The sequence below is a fragment of the Miscanthus floridulus genome, chromosome 7 (genome assembly GCF_019320115.1).
Source record: "Miscanthus floridulus cultivar M001 chromosome 7, ASM1932011v1, whole genome shotgun sequence".
Classification (NCBI taxonomy): domain Eukaryota; kingdom Viridiplantae; phylum Streptophyta; class Magnoliopsida; order Poales; family Poaceae; genus Miscanthus; species Miscanthus floridulus.
The window spans coordinates 44,117,153-44,138,338 of NC_089586.1; the positions used below are offsets into that span (position 1 = coordinate 44,117,153).

Sequence of the window (21,186 nt, forward strand, 5' to 3'; positions counted from 1 at the left end):
ACTGAAACTTAGGAAAAGAGTAAAAGACATAGCTGTTCCAACATCCACGGAGAGAGCGTCGTCGTCGTCGTTCTTCAGTTGGTAGGCTTCCGGTCGGATCACTTCAGTTGTCTAGATCCTTGCCCGTTCTGCCCCCTTCTTCGAATGCTGCTTCCCCGTCTTCTTCTTCCTTTAGCCTGCCAGCCTACCTCTGCAGGCGCTTGAGGAGCTGGCAGTCCTTGTAGAGATGGTTGACGGGATAGTTGTGGTTCATGCACGGGCTCTCCAAGAGCTCGTGAAAAGTGGTCCGGAGGGTCTTGCTGGGGCTGAGTGCCCGTGTAATCTGCCGTGGCGGCCAACGTGGAGTTGGCCGGTCGACGGCGATCCTTTCTGTTCTTTTTTTCCCTTGGCATGGAGGGACCCTCATCTGGACCCTAGCACTTGGCCTTACCTTTGTCGCGGCCTCCATTGAAGCACGGTAGGAACGGCGCTTGCTGGAGCGGTTGGACAAAGGTCCGTGGTCCTAGGCGGTCAGGGCTGGGACTCTGGTCGACGCTGCGCGTGTCTTGGTTTGGCCCGAGCCATGCATAGATAGGTGGTCGGCATAGGGTGGTCGTCAAGTCAAGGCGAGGTGCGGCTGCAACTTCCTATGCTACATTCGTCGGTTGTGGTGGTGACGGGGTGTAGTGCTCCATCTGCTGCGTCCCTATTCCCCGAACGGGGAGCGAGGTCGCGAGTCGGCATCGCGATACGGAGGACTCCGCTTGTTGAACGGTGGTGGTTTCTAGCAGTGCCCGAAGGTTATGGTGGATCGCCCGTTCACGAGGGTCATTCGGCTCGGACAGGTCGCGCAGGAGCATTGCTGCGGTGGCAATGTTCTGACTGGCCTGAGCGAACTACGGGAGATTGGTCCCCCGAACCGGGGCGTTGCGCTGGGGCTGACAGGCGTGACCCTGAGCGCCGTTCACCGGTCTATATAGTGTGGTGAGCCGAGCGCGCTGGTACAGTTGGTGGCTGATGCGCCACTATCGTCGTAGATCCTCCCCGTGCTCGCGCGTGAGCCCGGGGGTCTCCGCATGAGGGCCCGGGGGGTGTGAGTCTGTGCGGACTCCGTTACCCCTAGCGGCCGTTCTGGAGCGGCCATCATAGCGCACTCGTGGGATGAACGGTGGCTTGGTGCCACGTTGCCGATGCTGGAGTCGTCACTTCCGACATCATCGTCCATGAAGTCGAGACAGCTGGGACCATAGTCCACCATCCCAATGAGTTTAGACGTGAGAGGGGCGGCGTCGGCATCCGCTGGAGCCCCCGAGCATACGCGTCCGCGGGAGACGCAAGGCCATAGGGGGACCGGCCGTATGGCGGCTGCGACGGGGATAACGGTAACCCACCGGGTATTTGGCGGAAGATAAAATATAGTAAGTAAATAACAGCATGTATATTACTCACAGTGGGGTTTGAGCAGAGAGTTTGCTTGGAATGAAGCGCAGATGCCGAGCCGTTGGAGTCGCGCATCCCGGAGTCGATGGAGGACGTCCCTCCGATAGGTGCCGGGTCGCGAGCCTCCTCGCGGAGGTGGAGTACGCCGAGCCGGTCGGCGGCGAAATCCAGGCTTCCAAAGCGGAAGGCCTAGGAAGGCTCGAAGACAGGTGGAACCGGCATCCCGACGGGCGAGAGTGCGGGAAATTCCATCGAGCCAAAGGGAATCGTATCGCCCGAACCCGCCACGGCGAGGGTGGTGGAGAAATGGGCCATCCGATTACCAAAAAAGTGTTGAACGTACAGCGTCTTCCCCACGGATGGCGCCAACTGTCGGTTCAGAAAGTGACCAACTAGTAAATATTTATAGTTTTGCTGTACGTTGTGATCGGAGGTGGCCTAGCACTCAATGACACAGGATTTATACTGGTTCGGGCAACGTGCCCTACGTCTAGTCGGGGTCAGTTGGTGACTTTATTCCTGAGCCCAGGTGCTCGAAGTCTGTAGTGGGGTTACAAACAAGAAGGAGAAAGGAGGGGGTATACAAGAGGTTCGGTTGGCTCTGACCGAAAGGGTTGCGGTCGGAACTTGGTGGTCCTGTGGTTGTAAGGTGTTGATGTCGATCTAGTGAGTCTGAGCTTCGTGAAGTTGATCTCCCCCTTGTTGGAGGGAGCGCATCCCCTTTTATAGATGAAGGGGATGGCTTTACAGGTGAGAGGGGGAGAGTACAGATATTTCTAAGCCTTGCTGCCTATGGTGATGAAAACTGGATAATGGTTGACGCCCCTCAATACTGTCGATGTCGTTGTAGGATGTTAGATGTGTACGGGGGGTCGAGCTATCTTCTTCAGGAAGGATGGACACCGGTACCTGCAAATACTTCTTGATGCCTAGTGGCATGTGAGGAGCCGTGCTATGTTCACCCGGTATGGCAAATCATGGAGCCCATACTGCGATCGATGTCCAGAGACACGCGGGGGGGTGGGCTTATCATATGGGAGTTTCTAGCGGCCCCTACAATACTTTGTGTCAGGGTGGCTACAGAACACTATTTCACGCAGGGTATGGTCCCTGGTACAGTGGTTTTGACTTGTGAGCCATGCCTTGCCTTTCTCCGCATGTCTTCTGGTTCCTTCCGAACGAGAAGCCCCCGATCGGATGGCTCCAGTCGGCTCTTAGTGTGCCGGTCGGAGAAGAGCGATGAGCAGGCTTCCCACGAGCCCCGGTCGCAGGGTCGGAGTAAGAAGCAGTGTTTTGGCCCAGCCTTCCGATTGGAGAGACTGCTTGGAGACGGCTGGTGCTGAAGCGAGTGCTCCGATCGGAGAGGTGGGCTGAAGAAGTTGAAGAGCGGGCGCCTGCTTTTAAGGGTAGACCTTCCGGTCGACGACCGGACTACCCTACCGGCCCGCTGTGTTTTTAGCTTTTTGGGCCGGCCCATGAAATATATGTTGTTTTCCTGGGCCGAGCCCAGGCGTGGAAGCCGGTCCTCGAGGGACCCCAGGTTTATGAACCCGACACAACCATAGCAAAGGTGATTCATCTCTTCTCATGCACTTTGTTTATTTGTAGAATTAAGTTCATTGTACAAGTGTAGATACTAAATAATTTGTACAAGTGCAGAAACTAAATAATCTGTAGGGATGGCGTCGGCACCGCCGCCTTGCGAGATCCTGCGTGAGCGTTGTCACCACCGCGGCATGCGCGCGTTGCTGCCGCTACCGCCTACGCTACTCCTCGCGCCGTGCCTGACGCCGCCGCCTCGCGCTGCCACTATGGTTTGGTTTTGGGGGCACGGGTGACGGGCGGTGAGGGTGGAGTGCGGGAGACGGGGTAGGCGAAGGGACGAGCAGGAGGACTGGAGGAGGAGATGCGCGTCGCGGTAGGAGGCGGAGCTCGGCGGAGCATGCCTAAGGGACAAGCGGGTTCTGTACGATTCACGACTGCCCGTGCGTGGGGCTTAATGGGCAAGACCCGAACCGATTTGCAATCGGACGGTTCATATATTTAGTTGGCTTGATCCGACGGTCCATGTGATTTTTAGTTATATATTCCTTGTTAGATTTACATTTCAAGAACATGTTTATATTTACTCAAATATTATATTTAAGTTTATATATACGGCAGCTTGTGCATAGTATTTGTGAGCCTGCGATACCGAGCTCTCTGTGACTGTGTTAATTTCACGAACTTTGCCTTTTGGATTAATTGTCACTTTAACTTCGGTTTTTAATTTCACAATATTGTTATCTTATCGTGCGATCCGTATGTTTTTAGTATAAAAATTTAGTTGTCCCGTAGTAATGCACGGACACGAACTAGTTAGTTCAAAAAAGACCCAAAATGTCTAGTTTTCCTATTCGAGGCGGAAATCTAGACTCCAACAATAATTGGAGGAGGCAAAGAAAAAAAAAACTTTTTCCCCATTGCTGGATGGCGGTAGCCTAGCCTCGTTCCAACTTTCCAAGAGCAAGGCAGCAACACCAGCCCATCCGTGCAGGGACTTCTTGTGGCCATCATTTACTGGGCCGCATCAGGTTGGGCTGGCCTCACATGAATAGCCCAGATAACTGATTTAGATTATTAACCATGTTGCCGGAGGTTGTTGATTCGGCTCTTGTGTAGCCGAGCGCCACATTATTGTGTAAAAGTAAAGTGATTTATAGGAAACAATTTTGTGATTTGTGTGAAGTTCCAGCATTCCGAGGATCCCTACTATAAAGTGAGATTCATCTTATACACTTTTTTTTTGCAATTACACGATACAACTCAGCCGCTCACAACGCACGCACATTCATCCCTACGAACGCACGCACACAAACCCTACACCTACGAGGATCTTCAAAGGCTAGGCAGGCAAATCCTCGATTGGTTAATATATGTGTTCAATAGACCTATGCCTGTTGAAATATAGTGCAACTAGATAAAAAAAAAAGACAGTAAAATGGATCCTTGGATGCACTACAGTTGAGCAACTTTAAAAGCCTCTTTATATCTTTTGCATTTGATAGGATAGGATGAGATTTTTTGTGAAAAAAAAACCCTCCAGCAGCTTGTTTAATTAAATTAAATCTCAAAATAAAACTATATGTTCCTAGTTTCTAGTTTCTCGCTAGCCAAAGGTGGGGTTAGCTCTCTAAATTATGCGTAAGATATAAAAAAAGGTTGGAATGTGATAAGATATATAGAGAGAAAAATTATTCAAATATCCCTCCTAATAAATATAAGGATTTAGAAACTGAGATATGAGTTTCAAAAATGCCGTTAAGAAATGCTTTGGGGACGCCAAAAATTCTGTCGCGCCCGTCTCGTTGCCAGGAACAGAGGCTGCACTTTTGCCGTATTGGGCCAGGCCCATGTTACCACAATGATAAGAAGTAAGCCCTGCTTGCGTTATATGCGTTAACATAACTGACAGCCTCCGCTAAAACTCCGATCTCATAGCATGTATCCCAGCCCCTAGGTCACTGAACAAAATCTTAGTCAGCGTGGCTGCGTTTTGTTTACTTTTTTTTTTCAAAAGGCATGGCAGGTATTTTCAGCTGTCCGCGTGAACGAGCGAGACGAGAGCTCAACAATGTAAACAGCTCAACAATTCTCTTTCTAGTTGATCAAATGTACCAGTAGACGATGTAAACAGCTCAATAATTCTCTTTCTAGTTGATCAAAGCATTGCGAAAATTCTCTTTCTAGTTGATCAAAGCATTGCAATATGGGGTACAAAAATTCTGACGGTGAACAGGTGGTACTCAAACTCAAGACGGCGATAGTATATAATGAAATCCTTGCTCATTTCTTCTTCGCGTCCCCGGCCTTTGTCTGCAAAACCAATCCAACAAAAAAAATTTGCAAAAATCACACACCAACAGAAGTTAAGATCAAGGTCTTGTTTGCGCTGTCATGATTTTATCAGAAACTGTTTGATTTTTCCACAGGAACACAATGAACCAAATGCACAATAATATTAGGGCACACCAGTCTGATGAGTGCAAATGTGCATACCTTCTTCACACCACGGATCTTCTTCGCCCTGTTCTTCCTCTCCTTCATCTGCTTGCGTGACTTCTCCACCTTGGTAGCAAGACCATTCTGCAGAAACCCAAACACACTCTCTTGTCAAAAAAAAAAGCAGAGCATAGCAGACAGACAGTGTTGTTTCAATCACAGAATAAGCAGAGCATATAAATGGACCTGCAAATCATGAACTGTTATTCATGCTAGGTTTCATACACAAAACGGTCTTGGACAATTCATAAAAATAGCAGACACAAACAAATGACATGTTTTCTTTCTGTAGTACCCTATGATTCACAGTTAAAATGAAAGCCCAGCTTAATCCGATTTAGCTCCTCTTATTGGCTGAGCAATTTCATGGTTTGCAAAATACAAAACAGTGAACTTTGAACAAACATAGTGCAATGGGGGGCCAACAAACCATAAAGCAACAACGCCTTCACTAAGACATGATAAAGGGCCCATTCAGTCAAGCCTGGTACAAGACTTAAAATAGTAACAGATAAATCGTTTTGCATCTAAAAATAATAACGAGATCAATGTTCACAACAAATACGACCTAATCTGAAGGGGCAGCCAGCATAAATGTACAGCTATTGCCACATAAAACTATATATACGCGAGCTATTTGCGTCGCCTACACGAACTAATGCATGGAACAATTTGAGCTTTCAACGGAGGGTACTAGGTAGTATATTCAACATACCTAAGAGTCCAGCGCCAATGACAGACTGAGAAAAGGGGGAGGAGCAAGAGACGCGTACCCTGATAAGCCTGTACTTGGGCTCGAACTTCTTGGCGGAGTCGAGGTTGTCGTAGATGAGGCCGAATCCGGTGGACTTGCCGCCTCCGAAGTGGGTGCGGAACTTGAAGACGAAGATGCAGTTGGGGTCCTTCACCTCGTACATCTTAGCCAGCTTCTCCTTAAGCTCCGCCTGCAACATCAATTAATCGATCACACGCGTCAGCATCGCCCAGCGAACGAGAGGATCTCGCAGCAAAGGCTCCGACGCTCAAGCACTGCACTGACCGACCTTAGACACGTTGGCGCGACCGGGGTGGAGAACCTCGAGCACGAACTGCTTGCGGGCCAGGAGGCGGTTGGTCATGAACTTGCGCGTGCGGAGCGTCACCGCGGGCAACACCTTCGTGTCCGCCATGCTTGATGCTGCCTGCCTGCCTGCCTGCGGCGCGCGGGATCGGCTTCGCCGGAGCTGGCTCGCGGGGGCGCTTGGAGGCGGCGGCGGCTGGGAAGCGGGCAGTGAGGGATTGGGATGTATTATATATCTTCTGCTGATGAAACCCTAGATCAGGTCAACAGAAAGGGAACGGTTGGCGGGTTCTGGTGGGCCTTGATTGGATGTTACAGAATGATGGGCTTAAAAGTATCAATGGGCCGATTTTGGGCGGCACGGCAAAAGTCCATTAGCTGCTCTAAATTCCTCCACTTTGGTACTAAAAAAACTTTGTCACCTAATAAAATTATTGCTGCAGCCGTATCATTGTCGACAATATGTCACCTAATAACAAACAAATAACGGTGGACACATATGCTTTCAGATCTAAACTTTGATGCTTGGTGCATAAAGTATATACAACCATCTCTTCTTTTCAAGATAATCTGCTAAGATATATTGTTTCATTCTCAAATCCTCCACTCTACTAGCCTTGCTACGAGTTTCAGCATTAAAAAAATCCTCTTTATATGAGAAAATGACAAGGTCCAGTCCAAGAGTGACTTATCAGCTCAGCTCACATATAGCTCTCCTTTTTTACAATTTACATGCAGCCTGTTCGGTTGGCTGGTTCATATCGTTGCTGGTTCGTAAAGAAGTACTGCTGGCTGGTTTGTGTGAGAGAAAAATACTGTTCCGGCTAGAAATTTACGATCGTTTACGATAAGCCACAGCCAAACGAATAGGTTGATGATATCTTCCTTGGTCTCAGCAAGATTAATTTAGTCATTTTCAGTCCTTGCTGTGCTGTGTGGTTTAGTAAAATCAGACATTTTCGTACGAGCTTACTAGCACAGCATTACCTCACGCGAAAGCAACAGGTTGGTGGCGTGGCCCGTCCCTAGCTGGGTAGCTCGCTCCTCCTACTCCTGGGCTACTGGCAATATATAATGCATGCAAGTCATCGATGGGTACGTACGTGCTTGTCACATACATCAATTTTAGTTGGCCATTACGCATTTAGGTTCGTCGGCATCACCGTTATCGCGGGCATTTGATTATTATCCGTCCGTCTAGAAGCAACAAGTGGATCGCGCGTCATGGTCAGCAACTAAACGCACGCACGCTGCGGCTAAATAGCTTCGCCTACAAATACGCAACCATACATAGCCGCCCATAGAAGTAGGAGTACCTCGCAGTCGCAGCAGGGGAAAGGTTCGTTGGACTGTTGGATAGACAGCACGCACACGAATTAAATGTGGCCTACGGCGGCGCTGTTTGGGGTGGGCCGCCTCCTCTTCCCCTTCACCGCGCTCACGCCGTCCTGCCGGAACCTCACCGCGCTGCTGCCGGAGCTCTGCGGCCGGCCTCCTCGGCTCCCTCTACCGCCACTGCCGGGACGAGCTCCTCCTGGCGGACACGGTCACCGGCCTTCGCCGCCGCGGCCGGGAGGGCCGGGGGTCCTAGCTAAGCTAGCTGCCTAGCTATACATGAGGAGCGGTTTCATCAATCGGGATGGATGGATACTAGTGATAGGTGCGCGCCCCTGCGCGCGGGTTGGCACCGTAGAGCTTTTCTCACAATGTAATTTGATTATTAGATACCTAAAGATAGACAGGAGAAAACGCGATAAGTATGGAGCATCAGTTTAACAGCAAACATGAAGAGGATGAAGTCATTTATACATCTAGCAAGGGGTAGCCAAATTAGGATAACCAGCACAAAGGTCGAACGTAACAGACCAATAATTGAGAAGGTTAGCTGTACTGGCTATGCTGCATAGTGCTAAGAACTTGGATCCTAACATAGCTCACACAAAGGCATAGTCATGAAAAGTCTGTAGATTATAACAGTAGAACATATTATATTACACATGCATAGTCTCATTAACTATCACATGAAGAGACGATCATGTCTCTGTTGGACAGGACGCTTTTCGATTGGTGGTGCTCCTTGCTTGGTAATCAGGCCAGCATAGCCTCATCCGATACCACAGTCCAACTATAATATAGCAATCAAGGGAAAAAGTAAGTATTGTTATCTCACGTACAATGATATATGCATGTGTGGTAACAACAATAAAGATCGTAGCACTGGGACTGATAAATATTTCTAGCACTCAGCTACGGAGTGGGAATTTACCTGGTGGCTGAGGGAGAGCCCCAACCTGTAACTTCGTTGTCAGAGTCTGAAGGCTGGTTGGTGAAGCCGCCGCCATAGCATCTTGGCAAGTTGAATCCCTGGTTGACTGTGTATTAGAGAGAATAGTTTTTGCGAGACGTTAGAAATGACTTGATGCTATAACCTAATAGTGTATAACATTAGGATGGTGAATCTGTAGCAGCCAAATCAACGCGTAGAAAATAAAACTATCTAACGGAGGGACAGAAAATAAAATAAAGCTAATCCATGAGCCCACTTGAGTAGTATCAGAGGCTAAAGAAGAGGCAATAAGGTTTCAGTGCTCTGCAAAATCTAACTTTTTCAGAACAGAACTGATTACATCCTGTTTACATTTCCAGCCTGATTATATTTATTGGCAAGATTAAAATATGTTTAGTAAGTTGCATGAATATTTTAAGGATCAATTATATTGGTATTTTTATGCTCTCAAGTTTGTCAGCAGCCAAGCACTTTTTACAATAGATGACCACTATGCAAATATATGGTCTCATGAATTACTTTGCTAGAAGCCCTTTTATTCTCTCATGAATTTTGAATGCAGGTGAGGTCCTCCACGCTCCAACCCTTTTGTTTTAACATTAACAACAGCTATCATCATATATCAAATTTACAAAAATGTGAGTCATATATAGGAAATGTGGTGAGAACAAAATTCAATTGAAGAGAATAAAAGGAAAAAAGGTAAAAACACACAGAAATATCTCGCAACTGAAATGCTCCTATATTTTTCATCCATCTAGAGACGAAAAACATTACAAAACTAATATCATAGTTCACACTCTGTGGCAGATCAAGAACCTAAAAAAGATATAAAAAAGACCATGTGACAGAAGCAGCAAGGCTTTTGCTTCCAAGAAAGAATAATTCAGGTGGCAATCTTAAGAACATAGTATACACCGTGAATATTTTTCAAGGACACACTAATATATGGAATCCTTCTTTCTCTTCTACTCGAGACACTAACATCTTAGGACCAAACTTTTGATTATGTAGAAAAATAAATTAGCCACTCATATATGATTAATAGTCCTCTATGTGAGACGCACAAAGACTCCGTCTGGTAAACAGAGCATAACTGTTGAACCATCATTGGTAACTGTAAATATGGTTGCCTACTAAGATGTCTGAGAAAATGATCTAGGCGACCTTTAGATGAAATGCGACTTTGTAAAGCTATGATAGCCACAAACCTCGATAGTACCGGTAGCCATAGAACCCCGCATTACACAAACAAAAATGGCCCCTCTCACAGTCATAGATGAGATGCCCGGAAACTTGTATAACCATAAAAAAATCTGGAATGCATTACTTTGATTCAAAAGATACCTATCAGTAGCATGGTTCTACACACATCAGCCTATCCACCTTGTAACCTACTCTTTCCATTCCAAATTGTAGGACATTTTGGGCTTTTTTTAGATAAATAGCTTCATGCTATCAAACATCCTTTCAATTGAATAAGACTATTACCTATCTCTGAAGCTAATTTCACGTGTCACGAAACATTAAATGGCAATATGTGAAATAGTTAATTAGTTCCTATGACATGTGAAATTTGAGGCAATGCCTTTTGTTCAATAATATTATTTGCCAAAGATGAAAGGACAATCTTAAGAACAGATAATGTAGAGAATGATTGCTTTTAGCCTACCTCCCACTGCATAACGACAACCAGTTTGAGCTTTGCAGCCATTTCCCACCATCATGAGTCCCGTATCGGTCCATTGTCCTGAGCATTCTGGATGAAGTCACGGACAAATAAAAGAGAGCATGCGCCATTTCTCTGCAAGAAAAAAAATAAATTAGAACATTGGATTATGACAAATAAAAGAGAGCATGCTCCATTTCTCTACAAGAAAAAAAATAAATTAGAACATTGGATTATTTATTACTAAAATTTACGAATCCAAAGTCAAGTTCAGGAAGGAATAGTAATCACCATATCTTTCAAGTTCACAGGAATCTCTATAGCATATAGCTAAAACAAACTATGAAATGAGGTATAGGACATGTAGTAGTGAAGCTCTAGAGACGTTCTTCCTTTCCAGATGCACATTAATTAAGAAGATACAAAGTAATTTCATCACCATAGACCATACAGTTCATGAACTCCGCCATTTGTTCTGCAAAGCAATGCCAAAATTCAGGAAATAAAAACAACCACACCAGATATAATTACTATATACATGTGCCGAGGAAAAAATGGAACAATAGAGTGACGGCCCTACTCACCTCTCATGGAAGATGCGCCGTGTGACTGAGCCATGGCAGATCCGACATTAGCGTGGCTATCCCAGTGGTCCGAGGAGGGGCGGCGTGCACCTAAGCAGGTAAGTCGCAGCCTCCCTGGCAACAAGCAGAGCTGCTATGGAGGCAACGCAACAGAGTGTAGGTAGGGGAAGCATCAGATGCAGCGCGGGATGGGGACGACGCGCGGGACTGCGCTAAGCCTGCCGCCGGGCCTACACGAGCCGGCACTTAGGCCGCCGTCGCGGCCGCGCGAGCCGGTGCTCCGGTCGCTGTCGGGGCCACGCGTGCCGTAGCTCGGACCGCCGCTCGGGCCACCGCGGCAAGGAGCGGAGGGAGACAGCACTCAGGCCGCCGTCGGGGCCGCGCGAGCCGGTGCTCCGGTCGCCGTCGGGGCTCAGGCCTCCCTTGCCGAGGAGCTGTGGCGCCCTCGCCCGGACGCGCGCGACTGGGCCCGCCCTAGCCGCCGCCGAGAGATAAGGGGGAGGGAAGAGAGGCGGATGTGGACGGGAGAGAGAGCTAGGGTTGGAGCCGGTTTCAGGCGGTATATATTTGGCATGGGGAGAGCAGCAGCACCGTTGGATTGAGGATCCGACGCTCAGGAAAATTTTGGACGACGTGGCCACCCTGAGGCCGCGCCGTGGCCACAACGAATCATATCTTCTAATATCAGCTATTGCATATATATATATGTACACCGAGATCGGTTACGTGTCATGATCGTATTAGTTTATTGGCATGTAGCCTACTAGCCTAAGAATCAAATTTACCTCTTAAAGCCGATATGCTTTACTTGAAGCAAGTTCAGGATATTTGCTTTTGATTCTCCTAGATGCACTGAATTCTGCACGTACAGTTGACATCTTGCTGAGCTTATCCCTGAATTTATAGATTCTTCATGTTGGCATGCTTAATCTAGTTTAAATCGATGCTTATGGCAATTTCAATCTCTTTTTTTGTTTCTTATCTTTCAGTTTCTATCATTGCGTCGAAGATCTGGCCAATGCATCTAAAATGAAGACTGTAGATCCAAATTATGCATCACGATGGACCACTCACTCACCTTTCAATTATATTCAGTAGCTGGCCAGTGCATCTAGAATGAAGACAGCATCATCTTTCTTTTAGGAATCATCAGTTCCTTGGTAGACCTACGTGACAATTATTGTAAGGAAAAAGTCTACTTAACCCCCACCTTTCATACTTGGTCTATTTCACCCCAACTATGAAACTGTCTGTTTTACCCCCTGAACTTTCTAAAACCGTCTATTTTACCCCCCCCCGGTGGTTTTCAGCGGCGGTTTTGCTACAGTAACAGCGGGTCTGCTACAGCAACGGAGGGTTTGCTACAGTGCCGGTGGCTTTGAATTTTCTTTTTTTTATTTTCGGTGACTTTTTTAAAAATCATAGAAAAATCATAAAATGAAAAATCTAATTTTATTGGACTCCACATGAGTAGATCTACACAGTGAATATATAATGCGGTATGCTTTAGTACAATTTTTTTTTGTAGCTTTAGATTAATTGGAAAATCCAATTTTGTCTGTAATTAATTAGAATTTATCTATAACTAAGTTATACATAGTCCAATGAGTACGAAATTTTTACTATAGTTCAAGCATACAATAATTAGCGTACCATAAAAATTTCACCACAATTGGACCATAGAAGCTGCAGTTATGAATTATTCCAATTAATTACAGACAAAATTAGATTTTTCAATTAATCTAAGGCTACAGTAAAAATTTTGTACTAAAGCATACCATATTATATATTCACTATGTAGATCTACTCATGTGGAGTCCAACAAAATTAGATTTTTTATTTTATGATTTTTCTATGATTTACTGTGATTTTTCAAAGATTCACCGAAAATAAGAAAAAGAAAATTCAAACCCACCACACTGTAGCACCCGCTGTCACTGTAGCAACCCGCTGTCACTGTAGCAAACCCGCTGTCAAAGAAATGCCCGGGGGTAAAATAGACGGTTTTGGAAAATTCAGGGAGTAAAACAGACGGTTTCATAGTTGGGGGTGAAGTAGACCATGTATGAAAGGTGGGGGGTTAAGTATATTTTTTCCATTATATTGTAAGGAATGTTAGGACTGGTTGATGGTTTCACCATAAAAAATATATCAGAAATTTAGATTGGCAAGCTTTGTAAATATATATGAAGTTTGTTACGACTTTAGCCTTTCTTTATCACGGTCAAAGTTAGTAGGGAAGTCATTAGGGCATGTTCAACCCACAGATAGAGGTTGTCTGTAAGAGCCTCGAATTTGACATACAGATGGCTAAAAAGACAGGTCACGCTCCAACTTCGCCTTGGGCGTAGCTGCGGTGTTGGCGTCCTCCTTGGAGCCTCCCTACTCCATGTTGCTCAGTCGAGCGTTGGCATTGATGAGGTGCTCCTGCACATTGTCCATGCGCTTGGTGAGGTTGGTGGAGAAGGCCTCGAGCCATGCCTTCATCTCGGACGACATGGTGTTGTTGTCGCCCATGAATGTCTGGTCACTGATTACTCGGTGGTGGTGATGGTGTAGGCGCAGGGGAGGGAGAGGAGGCGACATCTAGGGAAGAAAGGAGGGGAGGCGCAGAGAGAGAGAGGGGAAGAGAGGTAGAGGGGAGAGCAGTGTTCTATTCTTGTTTAAGATCCAAATGAGTAATTATATGACCCCTATATTCATAGTCCCTAAGGGCTTGACTCCCAAGCAAACTAGAGGTAGAGTCCTTATATATTTGGACTCTCTTTATCAAACAAATCGATCCTCCTTTCCTAAACAACTCTATTTCTTTTTGTTCCCATCCCTATTTAAATCTATCTCTAATTGCCATGGATTTCTCCGGGTGGGAGGGGGCCGGTGGCTCCGTGGAGGCCCCCTGGTTGCACGCAAGGGCGGATCTAGGACCCAGGCCCCTAGGGCTTTCGCCCTAGTCGTCAACCCAATAACCCCCATACCCCATCTAATTTTAGCCCATAAAATTGAAGGCCTAGCAAGAACTAGGCACTACACGGCACCAAGGCCTCGCTGTTTGCCGCTGTCGTGCCTCACAGGGTCCCTGTGCCAGGCTCTGCCACTACCCGACGTGTCAGGTGGGGCCACCATGATGAACTCCGCTTCCATAGGCTCTAGCTCTACCAGGCACAGGCGGCCAACGTGGCAGCGCCCCGCGCCGCTCGCCCTCGTTGACTGCCGGACGGACGACCTTGCCCCCTCCTCCAAGCAACGCCCATATCTGCCACTCCCTCTGCTGGCGAGCTTCCACACACGGCGCATTGCCAAGAAGCCAAGGCGAGCCGCACCGTTGGGACAGTGGGAGCAACCGAGCGACAACCACATGTCCCCTCCTCTCGGCCCACCAAATCCGTCCCTCTCTCTATCCCTGGTATTTCTCCTCCCAGAAATGCTAAACACCACTCGACGGTTTAGTAGCTCCGGGCACACGATTTTGGTGTAGCCAGATTTGTGTTGGAGGCCATCCAATCCCGCAACACCAGTGCCCGCAGCTCCTTCCTCTCCCCCCTTCGACGGTGGCGACGGCAGGTTCTGGCGGTGGCAGCGCCGACAAGGTAGGCCTCCTCCTCCTCCTCCTCCTCCTCCACCACCACCACAGGAGATGAAGACAACGGTGACGATGGCTAGGGTTCCGGCAAGCCTCACCCCTCTTTCTTCTCCAACTCTGGTGGGTATAGAAAGGGCCGGCCGGGGGGAGGCAGGTAGGCCAGGCGGTGGGGATGGTGGCCGGGCGGTTTAAGGGCCCTGGCGGTGGTAGCGGTGGCTTGGCCAGGTTGAGCCGGGAGAGTCTCACTGAGTTGGAGAAGATGGCGGCAGCCGAGCTTGCTAGAGTTGGAGAAGATGGTGGCGGTGGCGGGAGGAGGAGAGGGGGTGAGGGAGGCCGCAACGGGCACGTAGGTGTGGTGGCGGCGGCAGGCAACGGTTGGAGGAAGAGAAACAGTGAAAAAAAGGTGTGGGTGAGCGGCGAAACACGCGAATATGAAATAGACAGACTCTTCTCCTTCATATGTTGATGTAAACCGTATGCTTGTAGGCTATCAATTATTTTATTCAATTGGATTGGAAATTGGAAGTATAATTATGAATAGCTTTTGTAACCATATTGGGGTTGTAGCCTTAGATGTATCAGAGAATATAACTGAGGATGGTACGGGAGATAAAGAGAAGAATAGCTTCGGGTTGATGGAGAATTTTTATATGTATTGTGCAATGCCTTAAAAATTTATGTTCAGTTATCATATGTTTTAGAAATTTATCTTGATGTTAATTATTTATCTGTTAGTCATTAATGTCCATTGAGTATAGGCATAATGAGTAGTTTTCATCATTAGGCAGAGGTCCTAGTCTTAAGGAAATTATGGATCCACCACTGGTTGCGTGCACCTTTGGCGGTGCCTTGAGGCAGGGGGCGTCCGCCCAAGGCCTTCCTTTGGGCGTCGCTTGGCCTGGCTCTAGGGCCCGTAGATTGGCCCGTGGCATTTACATGCATTAGAATTTGAGTGTTGTTGGATTATATGTCGCATATCCCGTGTGCTAACAGGCTCACAGATGTTTTTTCAAAGCACACAGCAGTACTTAGCATGTCAATCATGTTGAATTGTCGCAGAATTACTTAGCATGACCATCAATAGAGATCTCGCTTCCAAAAATGAAAACTGAGATTGCAGAATGATGACAGAATTTTGGAGCAAACCAAACATAGAATTACTGCAGAACGCTGGGTGAAAAAATAGGCAAAGACTCACCTGTGCAAACCTCAACTGCATTGCAGAAATATGAAAGCAACAGACCTCGGCCTCCAGCGCAACTATGGGTCTCACCTGCCATTCATCATCCAGGCACGTGGAAATTAGCGACCTCTTCTGCGGCTACAAATATTACACACTCCACCCGCAAACTCTGCAAGGTAGCTTACCACCTACCACGCGAGCACGCACCGGGCACCGGCGAATCGAGATCGACGGAGGCCGAGAGATATCATCGGCATGTGGCCGGCGGCAACGATGTTCGCGCTGGGTTTCCTGCTCTGCCCCTTCCCGGCCCTGTCGCCGTCGGGCCGGAACCTAACCGCGCTGCTGCCAGAGCTCCGCGACCTCGTCGGCTCCCTCTACCGCCACTGCCGGCGGGAGTTCTTCCTGCTGGCCACTACTCGAAGCTGGCGATGGCGGCGTGGTTCCTCCTAGCTGACGGCGTGGTTCGTCGTTTAGGACTATTTGCTCTCTGCTCCTGCGTGTCCTGTATTACTTCTTTGTGAATGAGCATTCATCATAAGCCAGTTCGTCCGTCATTGCGCTTGATTGATTTTGCCGCAGGTAATGCTGCTGATATCTGGCTAGTTTTTGAGCTTTAAAAATCCAATTGTAATAATTGCCTTATAAAAAAATAGCAATAATTGTGACAATGTCATTTTTGTCTTTTTATTGATCGGTTGGTCTTGCTCGTAAGTCGTCATCACACCAAAATCGTATTTTTTTTTTTCATATATCAAGTCCGTTTCCCCTCCCCACGCCACCCTCAACTTTAGGTCTTGTTTTCCGCTATAATCTCCCTCACCTATATAGATTAAGGGCTCGTTTGGTTCTAACGAGTCCCTGGAACAGTTCCCCATTGAGATAGTTCACTAATTGTATAATCTTAATAAGCTGGAATGATTCTTAAGTCCAATCCAACCGAATGAACCCTAATGTGAAAACCTAATGTGAATTTGAGTGCACCCAAACCAAACAAGTCATTACTAAATTTGAAAACCCCCTCCGAAGTCAAATATTGCATACTACACACCTTGTATTAACTCCTCGTACAGAGAGGAAAGTAACCCTAAAATAGTCTGCGAATTTGATTTTTGCCGACGTGACACATGCTTAACACTTGGGTCTACATGTTATTGGCTTATTGAATATTTAGACTCCTAAATGGTCTTATAATAATAAATAAAAGTTTCAACTAAAAGGTTTAGGTCTTCAAGTACTACAAGTTTGATATAGAACTTATCTCAATACTTAAGAATTAGCTTTCCAAAATGATATTTTCGGCACTGACTCGTAGTAGAAACGATGGCGAAAATGACTTTCATCGTCAGTTTGTGTGCTGACGGTGAAACCTCCCAAGGTTCCACTACCGGTTCAGGCTTGCTTGGGCTAGGCAAGCAATCGGCCTCCAAAATTAGACTTCTGAGATCTTTGCCTGGCCCAGGCAGATTTCTCAGGCATCCCTCCAACGGGATTTCTAAATATTTTTCAGCAGTTTTTTTGTTTTTTGTTTTCTTCCACTTTTGTGTGGTGGAGATTGTTGTTAAGATTCGTGCTCAGTCAAGTAACGTTTACCCTCTGCTTTCTGTGCTGTGCCGTTGTCTCTGTGTTTTGTAAAATTGTCCCGCCGCTTTTGTATCTAAAAATGGTATCCCGCTGCCTCATTTCAGTTTGGGACCGGCTGTTCTCGTTGTTGTTGATGGTGGGCGTGGCCTTGCCGGCGGTGGCGGTGGCGGTGGCGGCAGCGGCTTTGCCCGCGGTGGTGGCGGCCGCGTGCACGTACGTAGTAGCGCATGTTTCATGTATCTTTTTCTCTTTTTCTGAGTTTTGAATTTTGAATCAAACAAGAAGGCATCTAAATATTTGTGATGCTGTGTCAACTGTAATCCACAATGCACCCAGACCAGAGAATAGTTGCACCCATGCTAGGAAACAAAAAAAAACTCCTATGTGCACGAACCTGAATGTGACATGAATCTGAATTTTTATTTTTCATTATTGTGCCTTCCAGAGTTGCTCCAGCATATTTTTGAACTCTGATTTGTCAATTTAGTTGTATTGACGGTGGACTAAAATTTCTGTTTATGATATAGAGACTACTCTATTGTACCTGGTTAGTGCACAATGAAATCCAGTAGGCTTCCTGCTCGAAGTTTTTCAAAGGCTTCCTGCTCAATAATTCTTTTTTCTGGGCACTGGAATCTGAATTTGTTTGATGAAAACTAAAATTATTATCTACTGCACTAGCCTTAAATGACTGTACTTTGTACTACTGCTTCTTGTTTCTCAAATGTCCATGTTTATCTCATCTTTCATATTACAAACAAGAGGGACCTCTTGTGCTGATGCTTGATAAGAGGACAGAAGTGTTTGGTAGGTTTCCTTCTGCTGCTAGCTGCTACTATCTAGTTCCCACATTGCCTTTTTTATGCAGACTTGTAGATAACACATGGAGATGCATATTTTCATATATTAAGATTTTTTATGCAAAATTTGGGAGATTGCATTCCAGGTTTCAATGAACCTGCATATCTTGATATATGACTGAGTTGGGATTTTTTGTTTACCTTCTTCTGATGATTTTCCCCTGGATTTTGAGATACTGTTGTTCTTGGTGATTCAATTGGATCTATTGAACCTGTACATCTTGAAGCCTGTATTTTGGGAAAAATTGGAATGGTCTTACTTTATTAGTAATTCCTAATAAAAGTAGATGCAGGTTCATGCAGAACTTTTTTGACAGGAAGGTACTTGAGGTGGACTGATTTTCGTGGAGTACCTGCTTTGCATCTTGTTGGTTTCCATCTGATCTTGGTGATAATTCGATGTTTGGTCTTGCTTTCCCTTTGGTCCTCATCGGCTTCTCTGTCTTCTACGGCGCCGCCGTCGCGGCCACGTAGCCGTGAATGTGATTTGTTTTGGTTTCCTGTTTTCGTGTAGTCTTTCTTGTCCGTCAAGTAGGTCCCTGCTTTGTTAGCTGGTTGTGTGTTGTCATTTTCCCTTTTTCTGTCTATTATTTTCTGGAAGATAACTGCCCTGTTCGTTTGGCTGATAAGCCATGGCTGAAAGTACTGTTGACTGATTTGTCGTGAGAGAAAAATATTGTTTGTTGGTTGAAAAAGTATAGCTTATAAGCCAAACGAACAGAACGAACAACTGTAAAATTCTTCTAGAAGATAACAACTGTAAAATGTGGAAGACAACAAACGGCAAAATCTTCCATGAGATGTGTGGTCAGTCTCTCCATCCAAACAGCCCTAAGTGCATAACAAAAGTTTTGCTAAAAAAAAGTGTGTATCTAAAAAAGCGTTAAAGTATCTTATAATTTAGATTGAAAGGAGTAGGACAAGTAAAATACTTTTATGCGGATATGCACCGTGATCTTTTTGAGCTAGTTTTGATAGCTCTATGAGTAACCTTTTATTCCATTCCTCTGGTTGTTGCATGTATTTAGTATACTACCAGAAACCCTTAGTTTGCTGAGTGCAAGAATCTTTGTCGAATGCATTCTATCGAGCACTCGGCAAAGAAGCGCCACAAAAACACTCGGCAAAAAAATTGTTGTCCACAGAATATCGTCGGCAGTCCACCGAGGGGTATCCCGCGATGGTAGATTTGTCAGTGGGGGTGCGCGTAATTAGGAACCGGATGGTGACACAAGGCGCAGACACAGCGATTTAGATAGGTTCGGGCCGTCTGATCGACATAATACCCTACGTCCTGTGTCTTTGGTGTATTGTATTGAGATGTAGTAGATAGATCTTGTCCAATATGGAACCTCTACCTCTCCTTATATAGTCTGGAGGGGCAGGGTTACAAGGAAAGTATCATATTTGGTACTATACAATGTCTTGCGGTGCACGCCGAGCAGCGCCGTGCACGCCTTGATCTTGTGGGCCGGGCCACCTCTGATGGTGCGACCCATGTCTTGTCTTGTGGATATCGGGGGCCATACCCCCACAGCTAGTCCCCGAGCCTGACAGTAGGTGACATAGTCGCGTGGTGCCAGGGTTAGAAAGTAGAAGACCAGCCAAGCAGGCAGCCAGTCCCCGAGAGTAGCCTCGAGATGAGAACAAGCACATTCACCGCAAGGTGAAGTGTGCCCACTTAGTCCCCGAGCCTGATAGTAGGTAACGTAGTCGCATGGTGTCAGGGTCAGAAAGTAGAAGACTAGCCGAGCAGGCAGCTAGTCCCTGGGTATAGCCTCGAGATGAGAACAAGCACATTCACCGTAAGGTGAAGTGTGCCCACTTAGTCCACGAGCCTACTGTAAGATGAAGAATAAATCTTATAGCAGGGTCAAAGAAAAAGAAGTCTGAAAGCTTGCCGACGTCGTCTGACATGCACGTATCAATACCCCAGACGTGTTGCCCAAGATTAGCACCCTGATCCGAACAACATGGAGCAGCTTGATAGCACACCGACGAGACGTAGCAAGATTCGAGCAGCAAGGGAGTCCCCGGCGTCGTTGGCGATGACTGAGCACCGAGGAGCGAGGAGTCCCCGGCGTCGCTGGCGATGACCGAGCACCGAGGAGCGAGGAGTCCCCGGCGTCGCTGGTGATGACCAAGCACCGAGGAGCGAGGAGTCCCCGACATCGCTGGTGATGACCGAGCACCGAGGAGATGATCGAGCACCGAGGAGCAAGGAGTCCCCGGCGTAGGCGGCGATGTTCGAGCACCGAGGAGCGAGAAGTCCCCAGCGTCGCTGGCGATGACCGAGCACCGAGGAGCGAGGAGTCCCTGGCGTCGCTGGGGATGACCGAGCACCAAGGAGCGAGGAGTCCCCAGTGTAGGCGGCGATGACCGAGCACCGAGGAGTGAGGAGTCCCCGGTGTCGCTGGCAATGACCGAGCACCGAGGAGCGAGGAGTCCCCGTTATAGGTGGCGATGTCCGAGCACCGAGGAGCGAGGAGTCCCCGGTGTCGCTGGGGATGACTGAGCACCAAGGAGCAAGGAGTCCCCGGCGTAGGCGGCGATGACCGAGCACCGAGGAGCGAGGAGTCCTCGGTGTCCCTAGCGATGACCGAGCACCAAGGAGCGAGGAGTCCCCAGCGTCGCTGGCGATGACCGAGCACCGAGGAGCGAGAAGTTCCCAGCGTCACTGGCGATGACCGAGCACCGGGGAGCGAGGAGTCCCTGGCATCACTGGTGATGACCGAGCACTAAGGAGCGAGGAGTCCCCGGCGTCACTGGCGATGACCGAGCACCGAGAAGCGTGGAGTCCCTAGCGTAGGTGGCGATGACCGAGCACCGAGGAGCGAGGAGTCCCCGGTGTGGCTGACGATGATCGAGCACCGAGGAGCGAGGAGTCCCCGGTGTGGCTGACGATGACCGAGCACCGAG

The 21,186-nt window shown here is 47.5% G+C and overlaps 1 protein-coding gene and 1 long non-coding RNA gene across 3 annotated transcripts; both read right to left on the reverse strand.

The window, feature by feature from the left end:
- Window positions 1–5,088: 5,088 nt before the first annotated feature.
- LOC136463125 (small ribosomal subunit protein eS24z) lies at window positions 5,089–6,734 on the reverse strand. Its single transcript, XM_066462156.1, has 4 exons — window positions 6,504–6,734; window positions 6,234–6,404; window positions 5,458–5,544; window positions 5,089–5,274 (listed from the first exon to the last, which is right to left on the reverse strand). The coding sequence occupies exons 1-4, from the start codon at window positions 6,627–6,629 to the stop codon at window positions 5,245–5,247; spliced, it is 414 nt and encodes a 137-aa protein (XP_066318253.1). The 5' UTR covers window positions 6,630–6,734; the 3' UTR covers window positions 5,089–5,244.
- A 1,596-nt stretch (window positions 6,735–8,330) lies between these two features.
- On the reverse strand, window positions 8,331–11,687 carry LOC136463126 (uncharacterized). Of its 2 annotated transcripts, none has more exons than XR_010760917.1 (5): window positions 11,061–11,687; window positions 10,768–10,951; window positions 10,480–10,611; window positions 8,787–8,892; window positions 8,331–8,645 (listed from the first exon to the last, which is right to left on the reverse strand). It is a non-coding gene; the product is annotated as an uncharacterized lncRNA (long non-coding RNA). The 2 variants fall into 2 exon arrangements; XR_010760916.1 differs by having other exon boundaries at window positions 8,787–8,884; window positions 11,061–11,686.
- Between the last annotated feature and the right edge of the window lie 9,499 nt (window positions 11,688–21,186).

Coding starts and splice junctions, on each gene's coding strand:
- LOC136463125 (XM_066462156.1), bottom strand. CDS start 6,629: ATGGCGGACACGAAGGTGTTGCCCGCGGTGACGCTCCGCACGCGCAAG. Junction 5,545..6,233: donor CCAAGTACAGGCTTATCAGG/GTACGCGTCTCT, acceptor GGGTTTCTGCAG/AATGGTCTTGCTACCAAGGT. Junction 5,275..5,457: donor AGATCCGTGGTGTGAAGAAG/GTATGCACATTT, acceptor TTGGTTTTGCAG/ACAAAGGCCGGGGACGCGAA.